The 21,917-nt window shown below is 47.1% G+C and overlaps 1 protein-coding gene across 2 annotated transcripts; it reads left to right on the top strand.

Annotated features, from left to right (window-relative positions):
- Nucleotides 1-2,108: 2,108 nt before the first annotated feature.
- Nucleotides 2,109-21,029, top strand: TMEM220 (transmembrane protein 220). 2 transcript variants are annotated; one of them, XM_051824492.3, is made up of 7 exons: nt 2,109-2,302; nt 2,624-2,653; nt 7,385-7,549; nt 9,288-9,348; nt 11,949-12,072; nt 13,337-13,396; nt 20,768-21,029. In XM_051824492.3, exons 1-7 carry the CDS (start codon nt 2,210-2,212, stop codon nt 20,901-20,903), a joined length of 669 nt encoding a protein of 222 aa, XP_051680452.3. In that variant the 5' UTR covers nt 2,109-2,209; the 3' UTR covers nt 20,904-21,029. The 2 variants fall into 2 exon arrangements, with proteins under 2 accessions (XP_051680452.3, XP_051680453.3); XM_051824493.3 differs by lacking the exon at nt 7,385-7,549 and having other exon boundaries at nt 2,116-2,302.
- Nucleotides 21,030-21,917: the final 888 nt, after the last annotated feature.

Genomic DNA, 21,917 nt, shown 5'->3' with positions numbered 1-21,917 from the left:
TCATCATCCTTCCTTGTGAGTGACAACTTCCTAATTCAAACAGGATTCTGTAAAGAGGATACTCTGCTGATCCGAAGCCAGGAGCCAGGAGCTTCTTCCAAGGTCTCCCACGTGGGTGCAGGGGCCCAAGGACTGGGGCCATCTTCTACTGCTTTCCCAGGCCATAGCAGAGAGCTGGATCTGAAGTGGAGCAGCTGGGACTCGAACTGGCACCCACATGGGATGCCAGCACTGCATGCGGCGGCTTTACCTGCGCTGGCCCCAAGGGGTTTATTTAGCTCCCAGCTTTGGCAGGCTGAAAGCTCAAGACTGGGCAGCCCCGTCTCTCTGGTGGTGAGGGCTGTATGGTGATGGCAGTGCCACACAGGAACTCACATGGAGGAGGTCACAAGGCGAGACCAGAAGTGAGAGAGATTCGTGGAGCAGGCGCTGTGGTGCACCCAACAGGTTAAGCTGCCGCTTGCCACACCAGCATCCCATATCAGAGCACCAGTTTGAGTCCTGGCTGCTCCACTTCTGATCCAGCTTCCGGCTAATGCACCTGGGAAGGTAGATGATGGTCCCATCACCCTGCCACCCATGTGGGACAGCCCTGTTACAGGTATTTCGGGAGTGAACGAATGGATGGAAAATCTCTCTCTCTCTCTCTCTCTCTCTCTCTCTCTGTGTGTGTGTGTGTGTGTGTGTATCTGCATTTCAAATAAATAAATAGATCTTTAAAAGATTTGGGAGTCAGGTTCACTCTTTTGACAATACCCCCCTCTCCCAGGATACTAACTGGGTCCCACGAGAACTCTGCAACTCAATTCCAAGGTATAGCACCCCGTAACCTCATCACCTCCCGCTACGCCCCACCTCTTAAAGTTCCATCACCTCCCAGCATCACCACATTGGGGGACGGGGCTCGCAGCACAGGCACCTCTGGGAGATACCCCCAACCGCGCGCAGACCCCACAGCAGACCCTGTCTGCAGGTGCAGTCACATGCTGAGGCACTAGGGGGCCACAGCTTCAACGCAGGATTTCATGGGGCAGAGAAGTTCACCGTCACACTCCCTCTTTTTTCTTTCTACTTAAAGAACACAGCAGTGGCAGCATCTTGTATCGGACGCCAAGGCTGATGGAGCAGGGGCACGGAGAAGCAGCCTTGTCAGACTTCAGGCAGTGTGTGCTTGGGGGAGGGGTCCCAGCTGTCTCCTCCATACCTCTGCTAATGTGTGTGTGCCCCCCACCCCCATCCCCGGCCAATCACCAAGCCCCCTTCCCAGGAGAGCAAACAGGCTATCCAATCCACCTCCAGGGTCCCAACACCAAGCACACACGGGTTGGAGGACTAAGCATGTCTTGAAAGAGAGAGAAAACCCTCCGAAGGTTCTGGAAATTTCCCTGAAGTTGGAAGGGGGTGGGAGGTTCACAAGCACACGGGTGCTCCAGATTTTATAAAGAATCTTTAGAGCAGCAGCAAGGACGCGGCCCATGGATGTGTAAATGAGGCCTGGGAAGAACTCGTCTAATGACAGAACCCAAAAGGAGGAAAGGCGAGGAGAGGGAGTGAGGGGAGCCCTGGGAGAATGCCAGTGTCTTCGGTCCCTGGGGAAATTCATGAGCTAGGGGTGCAGGACCGTGGCTGATCTTGGTGATGGGAGAGAACTGTAAATATGTAGAATATGTAAAAACCTTTTATAATAAAAGCCCTTGGAGTCAGATGAGGCTGTCTTTGGAAAATCTGTGAGCCGTAGAAGATTCTAATATAACCGTCTACAAATTACCATAATGCTTATGTGGCTTTGCAGGAGAGCGTTGGAGAGAAATGCGTAAATACCGATGAGGGCGCGCGCTCACACACACACACACACCCCTCCTGTTTTCCTCTTTTTTCTACTTTCTCTACGAGGAAGGCAGCCTTCGTGGAAACAGGCTATGGAGCTGGAACTGAGAGTCTGGGGGTTCCCTCGAGGAGGCGCCGTAGGCCCCCTGGGCGTTCACTTGCCCCTTCCGAGAAAGGGGCACACGGACGCCCGCCACCCGCCACGCTCGGCTCCGGCCGCGCGCGCCCACCAGCGGTCACTCTGGGGACGGAGGAGGCGCGGGCGCCGCGACGGGGAGGAGTCCGGGCCCCAGGCGCCGCCCCGCGCTCCCGAGCCCCGCGCTCCCGAGCCCCGCGCTCCCGAGCCCCGCGCTCCCGAGCCCCGCGCTCCCGAGCCCCGCGGATGGCGCCGGCCGCCGGGCCCCGCGCGCGCGCCCTGTGGAGGGCCTGCAACGCGCTCATGGCCGCCTTCTTCGCCCTGGCGGCCTTCGTGCAGGTCAGGCGCCGCGGGGGCTGGGGACACCCGCCGGGCTCCGGGCTCCTCCTAGGGCCAGCTGGGGTGTAGACGGACGCCCAAACCCGAACACAGCACTCGGGTTTCTGCCTGGGTCTCCACCTCTTGAGACACGGATGTGTCCCCCCTAACCACGCCGCACACCTGGGCACCCGATGGGGGGCTGTCCCTTGGAGGCTGCTCCGGGGGCTCCTGCGTCCTTCCCGGTTAGGCCGGGTGTTGGACGGGGGCGGGACAGGAACAGGCCACCGAAGTGTGGCGGGACGGGATGTCAGCTGACGCCTGCCCCTTCTGTCTTTCCAGGTCAATGATCCCGACGCAGAAGTTTGGGTTGTGAGTATGCGCTGTGTGAAAGAACCGTGTAACTGCCCGGAATGCGCTCTTATATCTGCCCGTCCTCTGCTCACATCAAATGCTTCTTAAGTTTTCTTTCCCTAAAAAAATTTTTTGTATGCGTTGGGGTGGGTGGTGGTGGTGCAGAATTAAAGTGACAGTGTAAGCTGTGTGTATACATTCCCAACTTTCTGGAGGTACAGAGGGCTGTGCACAAGGAGAGAGAGAGAGAGAGAGAATCATACCAGCAGTTCTTGCTACCTTAATGACACCAGGCCTTTTAAAAAAAAAAAAAAAAAAAAAAAAAAAAAAACAGAGAGAGAGAGTTTGATTGATTGATTTGAAAGTTAGAGTTACAGAGAAGAGACATACAGAAAGAGACTGGAAGAGGTTCTCACAGCCAGGGCTGGCCAGGCCAGAGCCAGGAGCCAGGAGCTTCATCTGAGTCTCCTACTTGGGTTGCAGGGGCTCAAGCACTTGGGCCATCCTCCACTGCTTCCCCAGGTGCATTAGCAGGGAGCTGGATCGGAAGCAGAGCAGCCGGGACAGGAACGGCGCCCACATGGGATGCCGGTGTTGCAGCCTGTGGCTTTACCTGCTGTGGCACAGCACGGCGGACACCAGGCTTAACAACAGCCGGAGCCTTTATCTTGCCCTGTGCTGGTCACTTGTCATGCGTCATTGCTCACCTTGTGGACAGCTATCCAAAGGATGTCCTTTACTCAGCCTCAAGAAAGCTAAGAATGACAGTCGGCTCTCTGTGTACGTGTGGACGGCTTCAACCACTGGTGGCTGGGAAATGCTGGGGGGGAAAATTGCACATGTCCTGAACACGTACAGACTTCCTTTTCTTGTCGTGATCCCCTAGACCATATGATATAACGATTGCTGACCTTGCGTCGGGTATCCTAAGTCATCTAGCGATGATTTCAAGTCCCTGGGAGGATACGCCTAGGTTATATGCAAATACTGTGCTGTCCACCGGGGGAGGGGGTCCTGAGTGGCACAGCTGAGGACACATCTGGAGAACCAAGAGTGGACATTTTCAGGGTCTGCTGAGCCATCCCTCATGACTTCCCAGCCAGAAACCCCAGCCAGCGTTGAGTGGGCCTGAGTCCCAAGGTTCTGCTAATTCACTGGGTTATAGAAAGTCCCTGAAAGCCATAACACTACAAGCAGGCATTCAACCTGGGCTCAGATGTGAACTGTTTAAGGCTGGAGGAGACAGCCCAGTGCATTTTCTGCAATACCTGGATGTTGCCTAGTTTCCTTCTGTGTAGATACATAAGGCTGTATGACATCACCAGCGAGAAGATGTGTAGGCTTTGGAATAGCAGTGAACCATGGACAGATGAGCAACAAGAGGAAGCCTGGGGAATTTTGCAAAATCCTACATCGTCTGTTTATTGCCTGGTATTTTTCCAGTGCAGTGGGACTGCATTCTGATATGAGATATTATCCAGTCACAGGTCCCTGATGAAAATCAAATTGCCCCTTCCTCAGCTCTTGGGCCCCGAGTTTCAAATATTTCCCTGAAGATAAGTCTCCAATATCCAGCTTACTGTTGAATTTCTCACTCTGGCATTGTGCATAGCAGGTTAAGCTAGTGCCTGTGACCAAGGCCACATCCCGTATGAGCAGAGGTTCCCGTACCAGCTGCTCCACTTCCAGTCCATCTCCCTGCTAATGCACCTAGGAAGGCAGATGGAAGATGGCCCAAGTGCTTGGGCCCCTGCCATCTACGTGGGACACATAGGTGCCCTTTCTTCTCACATGGACCCATGCAGCAGCTTCCCCACTAATTTTTTATTTGAAAGTTAGAGGTACAGAGAGAGAGAGAGAAGGATCCTCCACCTGCTGGTTCACCTCCCAAAGGACCCCAAAGGCTAGGGCTGGGCCAGGCTGAAGCCAGCAACCAGGAGTTTCTTCCAGGTGTCCCACGTGGGTGCAGAGGCCCAAGCACTTGGGCCGTCTTCTTCTGCTTTCCTAGCAGCATTAGCAGGGAGCTGGCTGGGAAGTGGAACAGCCAGGACTCGAACTGGTGCTCCTATGGTTTGCTGGCATCTCAGGCAGCAGCTTGACCCACTGCTCCACAACACTGGCCCCCTCCCGACTCTTCTATCTGCTTCTAGTCTCTTGCACTCCTAGCACACTTCCTGTGTGCCACTTTCTGCTTCACAAACCCCAGTCATTTCCCAGGAGCTCGTAAGGTGAAGCTTCCCAAGTTGGAACCCAGGCTTGCCACAGTTTGGATCCTGCCCTCCTTCTCAGCTTGGCCTTTGAAGCCCCAGGCCAGCTCTCATAGTTATGGTGCCCTGCCTGCCACAGTCTACCCGAGGACTGCTTCAAATGCTGTCCTCTCCCCCCCCACCACCAAAAACCGTCCTCAGAAATCCCAGCCACTCTTCTTTCTAGGCTTTTTTGCGGTGTGAACACATTCAGTTTTGCACCAGAGCTGGCCCTGGCCCTGCCGGCTCCCAGGAGGATAAGGAATAATTCTTCCCTGCTGTTGGCTGTCTCCAGGCAACCTCACGTGGAGCTGGCTTTACAGAAGTCCTTTCTATGTTGACTGTCGTATGAGTGAATGCCCCTATGGACAAACACTAGGTTACTGGGCTTTGGGGGCTGGCGCTGCACCCGGCTCATCCCCATGTCCCCTGTATCACCCCTAACCCATGGAGGACACTTGTGTCAGCAGCAAATAATGGTAAATATGACCAGCATCGGGTCATAAAACCACAGGGCACCTCACTGAACGAGAAGTTGGGATGTGGCTGCTTGATGGTCCAGTGTTGTCCAGGACCTGGGCTTTCTGTCTTTGGTCTCTGCCATCCTCTCTCTATGAGTTAGATCTCTCCTTGTGTTTATAGAATGCCTGCTGCAGCTCCAAACATATCATCTCCAAAAAAAGAGCATCTCAGGCCGGCGCCGCGGCTCACTAGGCTAATCCTCCACCTTGCGGCGCTGGCACACTGGGTTCTAGTCCCGGTCGGGGTGCCGGATTCTGTCCCGGTTGCCCCTCTTCCAGGCCAGCTCTCTGCTGTGGCCCGGGAGTGCAGTGGAGGATGGCCCAAGTGCTTGGGCCCTGCACCCCATGGGAGACCAGGATAAGTACCTGGCTCCTGCCATCGGATCAGCGCAGTGCGCCGGCCGCAGCGCGCTGGTCGCGGTGGCCATTGGAGGGTGAACCAACGGCAAAGGAAGATCTTTCTCTCTGTCTCTCTCTCTCACTGTCCACTCTGCCTGTCAAAAAAAAATTACACAAAAAAAGAGCATCTCAAGTGGGCAGAAATAAAGCAGGGGCAAAGTAAGTTTTTTTCCTGCTCTTTCTTCCCCTTCTTTAGAGAAGGTTTCTTGGGAGACCCCCCATCCTGCCCACCCCCAGCAGGGCTGCTGTTCAGATTGTGCAGACCAATATGGCGTGTTGTCAGGGTTCATTCTGGTAGGTCAGCTCCCATGCATCCCTGTTGTTACACGCGTTCAATATCATCCCCCTTGACCCTGGGAGACACCATTTCGTTTCTGGAACGGGAGCCCCGGGTTTCTCAGAAAGCCTTTGTCCTGGCCCGCAACCAAGCAAGCGTGGGATTAGCAATGACGTCCAGGCTCTCAGCGCCTGTGTGTTGCATTGAACTAAATAGTGTAAGGGAACCCCACACTGCTCATAGTTGGTTTTGCTTTGTTTTAAATCTACTAACAAAATATAAAATGCATTGTACATAGAGTCTATTGGGTTCACTGAATGTTGTTTTAATATGTGTAGTAGAGATAATGATTTCCAGTCTCTTCTCTCAAACTTTATAATAGAGAAAACATCGACATGATGATTACTGCGTCATAATTGCCGTGGGGAACTGTGACTTTAAAGAATGGTTTTGTTGGCCGGCGCCGTGGCTCACTAGGCTAATCCTCCACCTTGCGGCACCGGCACACCGGGTTCTAGTCCCGGTCAGGGCGCCGGATTCTGTCCCGGTTGCCCCTCTTCCAGGCCAGCTCTCTGCTGTGGCCAGGGAGTGCAGTGGAGGATGGCCCAAATGCTTGGGCCCTGCACCTGCATGGGAGACCAGGAGAAGCACCTGGCTCCTGGCTTCGGATCAGCGCGGTGCGCCGGCTGCGACGGCCGTGGCGGCCATTGGAGGGTGAACCAACGGCAAAGGAAGACCTTTCTCTCTGTTTCTCTCTCTCACTGTCCACTCTGCCTGTCAAAAAATAAAAATAAAAAAATAAAAAATACATTCCAAACATTTTTATTAAAGATTTATTTATTTGTTTGAAAGAGAGATAGAGAGAGAGAGATCTTTCATCCACTGGTTCACTCCCCAGATGGCCACAATGCCCAGCACCGGGCCAGGCCAAACCCTAGAGCCCAGAGCTCCACCCAGGTCCCCCAACATGAGTGGCAGGGGCCCAGACACTTGGGCCGTCCTCTGCTGTCTTCCCAGGTGCATTGGCAGGGAGCTGGGTAGAAACGGAGCACGCGGGTCTCAAACCAGCGCCCTACAGCACCGCCCCCCAAACATTTCTTATGGAGAGCACAATTAAATATTTTATGTTACGTATGTCCTTTCTCTCTCTCTCCCTCTCTCCCTCTCTATCATTAAGACATGAGCTCACCTAGGGAGGGAACTTGCTGGAAAAGCAGAATCGTGGCCTTTACCTGAGGCCTCGCGGTCAGAACCTGCATTTTAGCAAGCTCTCTCCAGTGACTTCTGCGCATGTTAACATTTGCAGAGTCCTGATGGAGCCCTCAGCAGCTTGCCTGGCACCTGGGAGAGATTACCTGCCTTGCAGATGTCAGCACTGACGGATATCCCAGTACCCGCTAGCAGTGGAGTAGAAAAGATGAACAGAGCCTGGAATCCTGGTGCTCTCTCTCCGCAGGGTCAAGACAGACAGGTTATTAGAGTGAAAACAAATCGCTTTAGATGTGCAGCTCTGACAGCCTCCAGATAAACTGAAGCTTTTAACATAAGCCCAGCAGTAGATGTGGTGAAGTGGCTGCCTTTCTTGGAAGGCCTCAGACTTCCTGTAAGCCTACCTTCTCCACTTGCCCCCTGCCCACGATACAGACACACAATACATACACATACTCATGCGTGCACACCTACACACACTTGCACACATACACCCATATACACACTTGCACACACATACACACAACACACAACATTAAGCTTGGCGAGAGCCTGGTTGCTATAAATGAGGCTTGGGAAGAGAATCTCTTTGGAGCCAGTCTTTCAAATCCCAAAGGAGCTCATCAGAATCTTCCGACATGAGGAGGCTGAACTTCTTTCTCTGTGGGCACCTCTGATCTGTTCAACATTGGAAAACTTCCTATGGAATATTAGGCTGCATGGTCCATTGGGTCAGCCCCTGCAGGGCCGTCTAGCTGACCATGGCTACTTTTCATGGTTTCTTTTAGCAAGTGGGAAGTGAGTAAAGGTCATTTTGGCATGGAAATTGCTTGGAAAGATGGGGAGCTCAGCATGTTTTGTTTTGTTTTTGAGATTTATTTAGTTATTTGAAAAGCAGAGTTACAGAGAGACAGAAGCAGAGAGAGAGAGAGAGAGAGAGAGAGAGAGAGTCTTCCATCCACTGGTTCACTCCCCAGATGGCCACAACGGCTGGAGCTGCACCGATGCGAAGCCAAGAGCCAGGAGCTTCTTCCAGGTCTACCATGCAGGGGCCTGAGCACTTGGGCCATTTTCCACTGCTTTCCCAGCCATAGCAGAGAGCTGGATCTGAAGTGGAGCAGCTGGGACTCGAACCAGCATCCATACTGGATGCTGGCACTGCAAGTGGCAGCTTTACCTGCTACGTCACAGCGCTGGCCCCTCAGCATGTTTTAAGATTGATCCAAACTCTGTGGGCAGCTGGTGCCACAGCTCACTAGGCTAATCCTCCGCCTGTGGCGCCGGCACACCGGGTTCTAGTCCCAGTTGGGGCGCCGGATTCTGTCCCGGTTGCCCCTCTTCCAGGCCAGCTCTCTGCTGTGGCCCGGGAGTGCAGTGGAGGATGGCCCAAGTGCTTGGGCCCTGCACCCCATGGGAGACCAGGAGAAGCACCTGGCTCCTGCCTTCGGATCAGCACGGTGCGCTGCGACAGCCATTGGAGGGTGAGCCAACAGCAAAGGAAGATCTTTCTCTTTGTCTCTCTCACTGTCCACTCTGCCTGTCAAAAATAAAAAAAGAATTATACAAACTCTGTGGGCTGACATTGTGGCCCAGCAGGTTACACCATAGCTAGTGCTGCTGGCATCCCATATGGAAGTGTGAAATCGAGTCCCTGCTGCTCTGCTTCTGATCCAGCATTCTTGCTAACGAGCTTGGGAAGGGAAGGCAGTGGATGGTAATGCTCACAACAGCCAAGGGAGCTGGGCCACATGGAAGCTAGGAGCCAGGAACTCCATCTGGGTCTCCCATGTGAATAGCGTGGACTCCATACATGAGCCTTCTGCTGCCTCCCAGGCCACATTAGCAGGCAGCTGGAGCAGAGGCAGAGGCAGGACGAGACCCCAGGCACCCCAGTATGGGATGTGGGCATCCCAAGTGGCAGCTTCACCTGCTGCACCATGCACGGTGCCTGACCCGGAGCATACTTCTTAACTCACATCATTTCTTGTTTCTGCTAACAGGTGATGTATGCGATCCCTGCAGTATTGACCCTGCTTGTTGGACTTAACCCTCTCGTCACAGGTATGAACCCCTGAATTCAGAGTGGAGTCATGGCAAATCTGACTGTCTTAGAATAATCAGAATGTGTTTTCCCACCTGCCAGGAGAAAAATGGGGCTAAGTCTTTCTTCCCGCTTCTGATAATGAAGGCACCGTTTCAGCCCCGATCATCCTTACCCGTCTTTAGGAGCACTGTACGAAGTCGTGCCATGGGAAGTCATCTTTACTTATTAGACCCAAGTCCTCCTTATGCTGAGCTAGAGGAGCGGTTATGTAGCTCAGCCCAGGAGAGACAAGGTGTCGGTCACTGCACCGATTTCTAAAGCACAAAACCAGTGTAAACTCAGCAATGATCTAAGTGCTAACCTTGTGTCTGTGTAGTCAGTGGCAATTGATGTCTATTCCATACTTTTTTTTTTAAAATATTTATTATTGGAAAGGAAGAGTTACAGAGAGGCAGAGGCAGAGAGAGCTGGTTCACTCCCCAGATGACCACAGCAGCCAGAGATGAGCCGATCCGAAGCCAGGAGCCAGGAGCTTCCTCCGGGTCTCCCATGTGGGTGCAGGGGTCCAAGGACTTGGGCCATCTTCTACTGCTTTCCCAGGCCATAGCAGAGAGCTGGATCCGAAGTGGAACAGCCCCAACTCGAACTGGCACCCGTATGGAATGCTGGCAATGCAGGAGGCGGCACTGCACTGGCCCCTATTCCATATTTCTTTACAGTGTAGTTCAACCCACTCTCTTTATGAATTCTTTTTAGAGCAATACCACTCCCATTCCTGATTTTCTTATTTGGAATTTGTTCAACAGTTATGTACCTGAACTGCCACTTACGTACAGAGATTGCTTACAATGTCTGAAACAAGTCTCATTAATATATGTTGCTCTTGGCAATAGTTTGGATATTAGCTGTGGTATCCTCCAGAGGCCCATGTGTTAAAGGCTTGGCCCTATGAGGACAGGGTGGAGATATGATCCAGTTATAGGACAGGGGTGGGGAACCTTTTTTTGTTTTTCCCTAAGGGCCATTTGGATATTTATAACATCATTCGTGGACCATACAGCATTATCAACTTGAAAATTAGCCTGCCAGAGCTTTATTGAATTTCGAGTCCTGCCTGCGGTCGCCTTGGCAGGGCCAGACCCGATGATTTCATGGGCTGGATGTTCCTCACCTCTGATCTAGGAGGTGGGCCTGGTGGCAAGTCCTCAGGTCCCTTGGAGGCTGATTCTCATAGAGAAAGCTGGCTTTGTGAGCCAGACTTGGGCCCAGCTTCTGCTAGTGCGGCTTGGCAGTCCTCAGGGGCATCAGGATTAAGACCAATGATTGGTTCCCACCTTGATGGGGAAAATTCTAGTTCCCTAAATGCCTGGGCTCCTCATTCAGGTCTCCAGAACTCTGTGTCATGAAGGTGGGACTTCAAGTTGGGACTCCTTTAGTTATATAAGCTAGAAAAATACTCAACAACTCAAACGTGCTCTGAGGGGGGAAGAAAATGTATCAGTATATGAGGACACTTCAAAAGGCCTGGAAAAATAGAAAGAAAAGTTTATTTGGGTGCGATAAACAGTTGTTAAAACCCATGCATAGTTTTTTCCATAATGTGTACTGTCCATGAACTTTTTGAAGTCCCCTCACATGGTGGATTTCAACATTTTTTTTGCACGAGAATAAATTTATCTTTTCATTTCACTTTCTGTGAGCGTGTAGTTCACTAAGCAGATGTGGTGGCGCTGACTCCAGGCGCTGGTGGACTTGGAACTTAACGTTTCTCTCCACCTCTCGGGTCCCCTGGTCCATTGCTGTGATTTCACACCAGATGCCCACGTGGTAGCCCTGCAGCTCCTGGCTCATGTCTAACAGACTCTATTCCAAGAGGATACAGGCTTTGCTTCTTTACTCTCCCAAAGTCTCAGACTTGAGTTGCTGGCCCAGATTCACCATCTGTTCATACCATGCCAGATCCCTGTGGCTAAGGGCATAAAATGCATTGCTTCACCTGGCTGCTGTCCAGTTCCCAGGGTGGTCGTCCTATGAAGGAGGAGTTGCGAGGCAACCAAAACAACAAGTGACCACTTAAGTTTATATAATCAGGACTAGGACTTCTACGGTTGTCATTCCTGAAAAAAAAAAAAAGAAAAGAAAAAATGGAGTTTTTTCTGAATGCCTTTCCTGAAAGCACATTATAAGAAGACACACACACAGGCCGGCACCGTGGCTCTCTAGGCTAATCCTCTGCCTGCGGCGCTGGCACTCCAGGTTCTAGTCCCGGTTGGGGTGCCAGATTCTGTCCCGGTTGCCCCTCTTCCAGTCCAGCTCTCTGCTGTAGCCCGGGAAGGCAGTGGAGGATGGCCCAAGTGCTTGGGCCCTGCACCTGCATGGGAGACCAGGAGAAGCACCTGGCTCCTGGCTTCGGATTGGCGCAGCACCGGCCGTAGCAGCCATTTGAAGGGTGAACCAACGTAAGGAAGACCTTTCTCTCTGTCTCTTTCTCTCACTGTCTAACTCTGCCTGTCAAAAAATAAAAAAAAAAAAAGACACACAGAAAGACATCTTTTTTTTTTTTTTTTTTTTGAGATACTCTAACATAATTAACAGCATCAGGGTTATCTATTTGTAGGTAACTTCCTTTGGAAGAGTGTGTCTGCAGTACACATGTCAGTTTGCGTGCTGTGGGCTGTGGGCCTGGCCTACCACTTCTTGTTCCACACGCAGCAGAATATCTTGCATGAGGAAGAAGGCAGGTAAGCAGTGACTTTTGCTCTTTGGAAGGGTGGGGTAGTACTGAGAATTCTTGGATTGTGTTACACCACCACCTTCTCTGTGCACAATGAGGATTTAATTATCGTAGCTATACCACGAGGAGTAGGACGGGGCAGGGGGTGGGGGAGGGATATCATCTCCCTTGTAAGTGGGAGAAACTGGGGAAATGTTAGAGCCAGGATTGACCCCCAACACTGTGCATCAGACTCTACTCTTTCTACTGTGGGCAGTCATTCCGCAGCACGTTGTAGCCTGCTGGGCAGCTGGAGTTTGGCTTCCTCGCCACTGGCAAGGGTGCAGTACAGCAATCGTCAGTGTAGTCTGGCGAATTCACAACTTCACCCGCATGCTAATTCACTCTGCTTCCAGACAAAGTCTTATCTACAAGTAGGATCAGCCAGTGCTGCGGGGGCTCGGTCTGGAACGTCTCCTGTCACCTCCCCATCCTGACCCTTCCTTCCTGTTTTGTCACCTCTGCCTTTGCTCCCTTCTGCCCTTGACTCCCTGGCCTTATTAAGAGCCCCTGTACTCTCTTCTGCTCCGCTGCTGAGATCTGCCAATACCACACCAAGATTCGGACACGTGAAAATTAGGCATCAGGAGAAAGCTGCTGCTTTGGTTCAGGGCCTCACAGTTGGCAAACTGGAGAGCCAATCAGGTTGGGTCTCTAGATGGGAATGTAAATCACGTGGGTTGAGTCTCCTCCAGCTTGAAGCCCATTGGTTATGGTGAATGAAAGCTGGGGCTTCCAGTGTTACTGGCATCATATGACTTTTTCTATGGAAGAGAGAGGTGCTTTTAGCACGTACATCTAGAAGCTTATACCCATTCCAAAATTATTTGTCTGATTCATTCCTCTTCCCTAAACACTAACCCAATCTGCTGCAATCATACTCAAATTATGTGTTGGTTTGAGCCTTCCTAACACTGAAACGTCTAAGAAAAATTTTTTAAATGACCGATCAAATCTGGCCTTATTTTCTTGGTTGCCTTGTTCCTCCCAGTCAATGATGCATCCTCATATGGTTTTTAAAAATATGTATTTAATTCTAGGAGGTGTCTATTTATAATATATCTGCTCCTTTAGATGGAATTAATTTTCATTTGGAGAAAAATAATTTATGAGTCATGACCCAATGAGAAAACATACTGTGGATGCTGTATATCTGGGGAAAGTTACCCGGCCCGAATGCCCCATCAGGTGGTCATGGAGGGGAGGTGACAGCCCTGTGTGCTGTTTTACAGGGAGCTGTCTGGCCTGCTGATTATCACCGCATGGATGAGCCTGTGCCGCAGCTCAGCAAAGTAAGTTTTCAACCCATTAAAACCGGACACGTACTCAAGGTTTATAAAATCAGGTGGTAGTGAACACACTGACATGCACATAAAGACAGGAATCTTCTGAAAACAGTCTCCTTTCCTTTTCCTAAGCAAAGCTGATCATAATCGGCATTTCATGATCACTCACGTGTCCATGACTGTCATAGCTTCCTCCGTGACTCCAGCAGTCATAGGCAGTGGCTGGCCCAAAGGGTATTTCTCAAGGTAAAGGAAAATGATCTTAGGAGAAAGTTGGGAGGTTTGGGAAAGATTGGAAAGCAAAGAAAATATAGATGTGCAAATACAGGTAAATCAATGTCTGTTATAAAGCAGTGGTGATGTTTTGTGGGGTTTAAGCATACGGAGAATAAAAATATGTAACCACAGGATCATTTAAGTTAGAAGGATAATCAGAGTTAAAGTGTCTGAGGTCATTGGATTATCTGGGAAGAGGTAAAAGTACCAATTGGTACTGGACTTTGGTAAGTCAAGGGTTCGTGTCGTAATCCTTAGGAGACATAATAAAAGCATAGAAAATATTGAAGACAGGAAAAGAGAAGGGGGAGAAAACATAGCACAAGTGGGACAAATAGGAAGCCAATATTAAGACAAATTTAAACCCAGATATACCAGAAATTATATTAAATGGAAACAGACCATTGAGAGTCAGAGCCTTTCAAAGTGTATAAAAAATGAAAAACCTAACTGTAGACTGCTTACAAAAGATAACCCTTCAATATGTAAAGATTGAAAACCAAAAGGTGGGGAAAAAAAACTATACAAATGCCACATACATGAAAGCCAATGTAGCTATTTTAATAACAAGTAGACTTTAGAGCAGAGAAAAAAGGGGGGTTTCTGAAGGGATTGCCTTTATTTCCTTGTTTTAATTTTTTATTTCGAAAATTCGCAAACACAAAGTCAGAACGACTACTATATGAATCAGGTGTACCCATCTCCTGGCCTCAGTAATATCAGTATGGGTCCAGTCTTGTTTCTCCTATGCCACTACCTACTTCACACCCCCAGACTATTTTGAAATAAATTCCAATAAGACATTGTTTCCTCTGCAAATATTTCACTATGTACCTCTAAAAGAAAAACACTTAAAATTAGCCACTTTGCTGTGCTCGCTTCAGCAGCACATATACTAACATTAGCCACTTTGCCATCACACACACACACACGCTACAGTAAAACAGTAAAAACTCTGGTTTTATCAACTTTCTAGTCAATATTTAACATTTTATCCAATAGTGTTATTAGTGTTTGTTCCTTTGTACCATATATTTCCTATGAGCTGGTGTTTGAGTCCAGAGGCTTGACCATAACCTGGTTTCATTATCATCATTATTGCTCTTAGCAGCGACTATTTCATGTAAAATAATAGTGTTATGTACTTCCATCACAATATACAGAACACCCAGCTCCTTATCTGTGATGTTAATGGTCTTAGGTGTTCATTATCTAAATCCAACCATTCATCTGGGTTGCAAAATGGTAGATTCTATAATTATTACACGTTGTCAGCTGGAAAACACCCATAAAGAGAAAGTTTCACAGATCTAAGGAGGCAAAGGAAAGAAAGAAGCATTGGTTCTCTTCCTTTGTTGATTAGCCTTCAAAATTTCTGGCCTGGGCAAGAAATGGTGTGCATTTGTGCTTCTTTATTTAGTCATGGATTTCAACGTACGTGTTTCAACCCAGGGCAGTTATCATCTGTGTTGATGCTCAGGCTGTCCCCACCTCTGATCAGCAGCACTTATTCACACTGGCTCCTGAATTCTCTTTGACATAATCCTAGCAATGTTTAGTAACCTTCTTACTCTCTGGTTTAACAAGGTGTTCTAGGCTCATGTTATACCTAGGCACATGGTTTGCTTTATATATATATATATATACACACACACACACACACACACACATATATATATACATACACATATATATATGCATTTAATTAATTTTATTTGAAAGGCAGAAAGACACAGAGACACACAGAGAGACAGAGGCACAGAAAGAGATCTTCCATCTGCTGGTTTACTTCCTAAATGCCTGCAACAGCCAGGGCTAGGCCAGGCCAAAGGCCAGGAATTTGGAGCTCCATATGGGTCTCCCAGGTGGGTGGCAGGGACTCAAGTATTTGAACCATCACCTGCCACTTCCCAGGGTGCACACTACGAGGAAGCTGGATTGGAAGTGGAGTAGGCAGGACTTGAATCAGGCACTCCACCATGGGAGGCAGGCAGCCCGAGTAGCAGCCTAACAGCTGCACCCAACACCCACCCCTAGGCTCATGTTTTATGTCCCAGACCTGGCATCAAACATTTCTCCAAGTGTGTGTGAATGTGTATGTGTCATAGATATTTAGGGTTAACACATGTAAATAGATACTTAAAGATAAAAATATTGTATGATATTATATATACCAGTTTTCATTTAACCTTATCAGAGATCATATATCTGTATCTACTTTAATTATGACAAAGTCTCTCATCTCAGTAACCTCAACATAATAACTCATTAGACTTATCCCACAGTAGAAACACGATCTCAATATAACAATATGATTTCTGAAAATTGCCTTTTTCCTTGTCAGGGGGGTAGATCCCATTAAGGTGTGCACTCAGACCACTTGCAATAGTTGCTCTGTGTGTTATGCCACCGGGTGAAAATGGTTAGGTTAATTTATTTCTAGGGATAACTTTGTTTAAAATAGATTATTATTTTAGAATTATGTAAAACATCTACATGATTCCAAAGTCAAATCTGTAAAACAAGATAGATCCAAATAAATTTAGCCTCTAATCATAGTTAGGAAAACTTTCCTCCCTTCTGGCTGGTAAAGTAACTTACCTAGTTTTTCTTCTAATACATATATAGTTGCATTTATACATTCATATCTTGAATTTATCCTGGTATAATGGGATGAAGAATAAGCCAGATCTTCTTCTATGTGGCAAGTGGGCTTAAGATACCAGAAGGAGATACTTTTTTTTTTTTATTTGAAAGTCAGAGTTACACAGAGAGAGAAGGAGAGGCAGAGAGAGAGAGGTCTTCCACACCCTGGTTTGCTCCCCAGTTGGCTGCAGTGACTGGAGCTGTGCCACGGCTGAAGCTGTGCCAATCAGAAGCCAGGAGCCAGGAGCTTCTTCCAGGTCTCACACATGGGTGCAGAAGCCCAAGGACTTGGGCCATCTTCTACTGCTTTCCCAGGCCATAGCAGAGAGCTGGATCAGAAGTGGAGTAGCCAGGACTCAAACCGGTGCGTATGCGATGCCAGCACTTCAGGTTTTACCTGCTCAGCCACAGCGCCGGCCCCAGGAGATACTTTTTAATAACAAAAGGTACAGTTTATCAAGAAGACATACCAATTCTAAATTTGTATGTACCTAATAACACTGCTCAAAATACATACAACAAAAATTGACAGAAATAACAAGAAAAAGTGAAAAATCCAAATTATCTTTCAAGAATTTAATATATTACTCCTGTTAGAGCAAGCAGACATAAAAAGAAATCAATGAAGATTTAGAAGATTTTTAATCACACAATAAGAAAGTTGGCCTATGGACATAGATCACCTGTACCAAGAGTGGCAGAATCCCCATTCATGTACACATTGCAGATTTATAAAATAATGGTTTGTGTGTTAGGCTATGAAGTGAGTCCAAACGAATTTCAAAAGACTGAAACTGGCCGGCGCCGCAGCTCAATAGGCTAATCCTCCGCCTTGTGGCGCCGGCACCCCGGGTTCTAGTCCCTGTCGGGGCGCCGGATTCTGTCCCGGTTGCCCCTCTTCCAGGCCAGCTCTCTGCTGTGGCCAGGGAGTGCAGTGGAGGATGGCCCAAGTGCTTGGGCCCTGCACCCCATGGGAGACCAGGAGAAGCACCTGGCTCCTGCCATCGAATCAGCGCGGTGCGCTGGCCGCGGCGGCCATTGGAGGGTGAACCAACGGCAAAAAGGAAGACCTTTCTCTCTCTGTCTCTCTCTCTCACTGTCCAATCTGCCTGTCAAAAAATAAAAAATAAAAAAAAAAAATAAAGACTGAAACTGTAGACTCTGTTCTATGACCACAGTTCAGTTAAGCTAGAAATCATTAACAAAAAGATAAAGAAGCAGTCACTATATTTGTAAGTTAGGGAATATACTTTCAAATTGGGTTAAAAAATCACAATGGAAATAAAAAAATATTTTGAACTGAATAAGAACACCGTGTATCAAAATATATGGCTGCACAAATTTTAGAAAGCAGCTAAAAATCATATTGGGGAAATTGGTAAACTTAAGACTATATACTGGGGCCGGCGCTGTGGCATAGCAGGAAAAGCCGCTGCCTGCAGTGCCGGCATCCCATATGGGCGCCGGTTCAGGTCCTGGCTGTTCCACTTCCGATCCAGCTCTCTGCTGTGGCCGGGGAAAGCAGTAGAAGATGGCCCCAAATCCTTGGGCCCCTGCACCCATGTGAGAGACCCAGAAGAAACTCTGGCTCCTGATTCAGATCAGCACAGCTTCAGCAGTGGCACAGCCAATTGGGCCAACTGGGGAGTGGAAGAGCTCTCTCTGCCTCTCCTTCTGTCTCTGTGAACTCTGACTTTCAAATAAATAAATAAATCTTTTTTTAAAAAAAAAGAAAGACTATATACTGAAAAAGAAAAAAAATAGGCCAAAAATTAAGGAGAAGTAATAGAAATCCCCAGTTCAATAAGTTAGGGAAAGAACAGCAAGTTAATCCCCCATCACCACTTGGGGTTGTAGGGTGGAGAAAAGAAGAAGAAAATAAACATAAAAAAGAGAACTCAATAAAATGAAAAAAACAGATGTAAAAACAGCAAAATTAACCAGGTCCAATAAATATTGTCTAAAATGATTTATAACATTGATAAAGCCTGGCAAGACTAAAAAATGGAAAATAAATGTGCAAGCAAGAGGGAAAGCACACATAACAAATACCAAGATTGAAAAAGAGGACACAGTTACACTTTTAATAATTTGTTTAAATTGTAAGAGGATTGCAAATAACTTAATGCCAATACACTTACAAGTAGATTAAATAGATGAATTCTTTGAAAAATACAATTTACCAAAACTTACACAAGAAGAATTATCTCACAGCTACTAAAAGAAATTAGGTCCACATTTTAAATTTTCCTTAAAGGAAAATTCTGGACTTAGATGGTATAGCTAGAGAAGTCTAACATTTAAGGAAGAAATAATGATGACGTTCAACAGACATTTCCAGAAAACAGAAAATGAAGAAATACTTTCAAGCTTATTTTATGACAGAACAACCAAGAACATTACAACAAAAGAAAATTACACAGTAATCTTCCTTATAGCCACAGATGGGAAAACACCTGTCAAAACATCAGAAAATCAAATCCTGCAATATATAACCCCACCACCAGGGTGAATTTTTTCTAGAAGCACCAAGTTAATTAAACACTCAAAACCCAACCAATATTTTCAACGTGAATGAAAAAACAGAAAACCGTCTTCTCAATTTATATAGAGAGACCGATAAAAACCAACATCTATTCAAGACTTTTTTTTTTTAAAGGCTCTTAGAAAATGGATATAGGAAGGAAATACCTAATGAAGGGCTCAATGGTGAAAAGCTCCTTCTGATAGCAGGCGTGAGATGAGTACTCCACCCCGTTCCAGTCACTGTGCTGGCCAGGACTTGAAAGAAGAAAAGGAGATAATACGTACAAGGATTGGAAAGGAAAAAATTAGATTTTCATTATTTGTGGATGACATGGTTTGCTTAGGTAGAAGAAAATCTTAAAAAATTATTAGAGTTGATAACTAAGTTTAGCATGATTGCTGGATTCAATATGGGAAAATCAAATGTACTTCTAATAGCTAGTAACAGAAAATGATAAAAACAAAATGATGTCCTGTGGGGAGCAACTCGGACTAGACTAAGTTACTGGAATTAAGACTTATTCTATGCATCTGCTCTCCCACAATATGGCGCTGGGAGAGAAGAAAACAGCTTCTACACAGCTGCCTCCAGTTCAACCAATAAACAGCAGGACTTGCTCCTGATTGGAGGAGAGCAGCGTACTCGGCGTGTGGGTAGCAGAGTTGGGATTGGTGGAAGAGGACTATAAAGGAGGAGAGAGACAACATGCACCAGGAACATCTATCTGAAGAAACACCTGAGCAGCCCCTGAGTGAGCCGGCCGGCGGTGTGCCGCTCCCCCGCGGAAGTGGGGAAAGTGGCAGGGGGAACCGCCCTTCCACGGAGGTGGAAGTTTATTTCAGGTAATTTAAGATAATCCTAGCCAACCCGGGAAGAACCAGCAGCAAACCCAGGGAGGGCCAAGCAGACAAAAGAACAGCGCAGGGTCCTGTGTCGTTCCTCCACAAAGAGGGGGAGTGACAATGTCCCTTATAATAGCATCAAAAATAACCTCTCAGGAATAAATTTAGCAGAGATTGCAGAATCTCTACATACAGAACTATAAAAATTATGGGAAAAATTAGAGATTAAATAATTTGAGAAATGTGTACTGGTGAAATGATAAACTAGTGACACAGAGCAGAATCTGGAAACAGATCTATACGTATGTATGGATCCTTGACTTATGACAAAGGTGGTATTGCAGGGTAGCAAAGAATGGTGCCTTTTCAATAAACTTCCTGGTGCCTGGAAGAACTGAGTATCCATATGGAAAAAAGTGAAATAACCCATACCTCACAACTTTCATAAGTCAATCCCAGGTGGACTACAGGTCCAACAGAATAAAAGAAAAACAATAAAACTTTGAGAGATGGCAACTTAAGATCTTCAAAATCTTGAGGATGTATAATATATGTCAGGGATTTCTATAAAACTATGAACTATATTCCAATTAAAAACGGAGGTGGTGGGAGTTTGACACAGTGGGTAAGATGCTGCTTGGGATATCTGCATCCTATACTGGGAGTGCCTGGGTTTGAGTCCCAGCTCTACTTACAATTCCAGCTTCCTGCTAATGTGCACCTTGGGAGACAGCAAATAATGGCCAAAGTATTTGTGTCTCCTGCCCACGTGGGAGACCTGGATTCATTTCTGGGACCCTCGTTTGACCTGGCCCAACCCAAGCTATTGCATGTATTTGGGAAATGAACCAACAGATTGGTGACCTCTCTGGCTACCTTTCAAATAAATAAATAAATATAGTTATAGTTATAAACATGAAGAAGGGTATAATTATGTACAATTGTGTCAATTAAGTGAAGTCAAATTTTGCATGCACATACAAGCTATACTAAAATGTAATGACATGTTTTGCCAATTCAACTTTGTTTCCAGTGCAACTTACATTTTTATTATATTCTTATTTAGAATTTTTTTTGGATTTATAGGAATCCAGTTGGTGGAAGAATTCAGTTGGCTCTTGCCATTGCAATTGTTCTTTTCCCGTTTATCTCATGGATCTATGTTTACACCAACAAGGAGATGCAGTCTTCCTGGCCAACTCACTGCAAGACAGCCATTTAAATGAATCCAAGTGGTGAATTTTTTTAATATGATCAGCATTTTATAAACACTAGGGTAACAGGCCAGTTTCCTAGCAGTTTATTTCAGGTAATTTAAGATAATCCTAGGAGGGATGATTTTTTTTTTTTTTAAAAAAAGGGGGGATCCTTAACCACTTTTTAAGGCAGTCTGTGATGTCAGGTTGGATAAGACAGTGAGAGATGGGCTCCGACATTCTCTGGAATCCTGAGGGGTGTGGTGTCTGGGTATGGTGGAAGGGGCACTAGATCCAGAGTTAAGAACATGATCTAATTCAGCGTCACCACTCTCCATGTGACCAGGGACAAACACATACACCTCCAGCACTGTATTTCTTTATCTAGAAAGTAGGATTCGTACCGGAGTCCTACTTACTTACTCAGCTGCAAAGATAAAGTCGCTAGTATGAGAGCCCTCTGAAAATATAAAGGGCTTGCAAAAAACTGTACATGATCAAAACAGAGCTGGTCAGAGTATGGGTAACACTGAAGTAGAGCTGAGAGGGCCATAGCCCTGAACTGGCCTGAAGACTGAACCGCCACAGTGCTGTGAACTGAAGGAAGACTCCACGTGAGCCGAACGAACAACAGGCCTTGGAAAGAAAGGGAAATAGGGTAGAAGCAAGCAATTTGGGATCAGTCAAGAAGGGAAGAGAGAATATTAATTACAGTCTGAGTAATGAGGCCAAAATCTGTGCACATTTTTAAGAAAAGAACGTAGGAAGTTACTGAGGTAGGGGACTGTTTCAAAGCTGCATTCTCCAATGCAGCAGCCACTAGCCCCACGCTGCTATGGAGCACTTGACATGAGGCCAGCGTGACGGAAAAATCTGGCTATTCTCCCATTTTAGAGTGATCTTCCATTATTAGAAAACTTTTAAATGTATTTGAAATGACTTGATTATGTCAGTCTGTTTTTCAACTGCAAATTTTGTTTTCTAAGTATGTATTTCCAATGAAAATTTCAGTGTTCAAATGAGTGAGCTGTAGGTATAAT

This window comes from Oryctolagus cuniculus, chromosome 17 (assembly GCF_051225735.1).
Source record: "Oryctolagus cuniculus isolate XC-2025 breed Fujian yellow rabbit chromosome 17, ASM5122573v1, whole genome shotgun sequence".
Lineage (NCBI taxonomy): Eukaryota > Metazoa > Chordata > Mammalia > Lagomorpha > Leporidae > Oryctolagus > Oryctolagus cuniculus.
The sequence above is the reverse complement of the archived record's forward strand: the minus strand, read 5'-3'. Positions and strand labels throughout refer to the sequence as shown.

Excerpts from the sequence above, each read along its gene's own strand:
- TMEM220 (XM_051824492.3), top strand. The coding sequence starts at position 2,210 with ATGGCGCCGGCCGCCGGGCCCCGCGCGCGCGCCCTGTGGAGGGCCTGC. Across the intron at positions 2,654-7,384 it reads CCGACGCAGAAGTTTGGGTT|AGTCCTGATGGAGCCCTCAG; the intron begins GTGAGTATGCGC and ends TAACATTTGCAG. Across the intron at positions 12,073-13,336 it reads TTGCATGAGGAAGAAGGCAG|GGAGCTGTCTGGCCTGCTGA; the intron begins GTAAGCAGTGAC and ends GCTGTTTTACAG.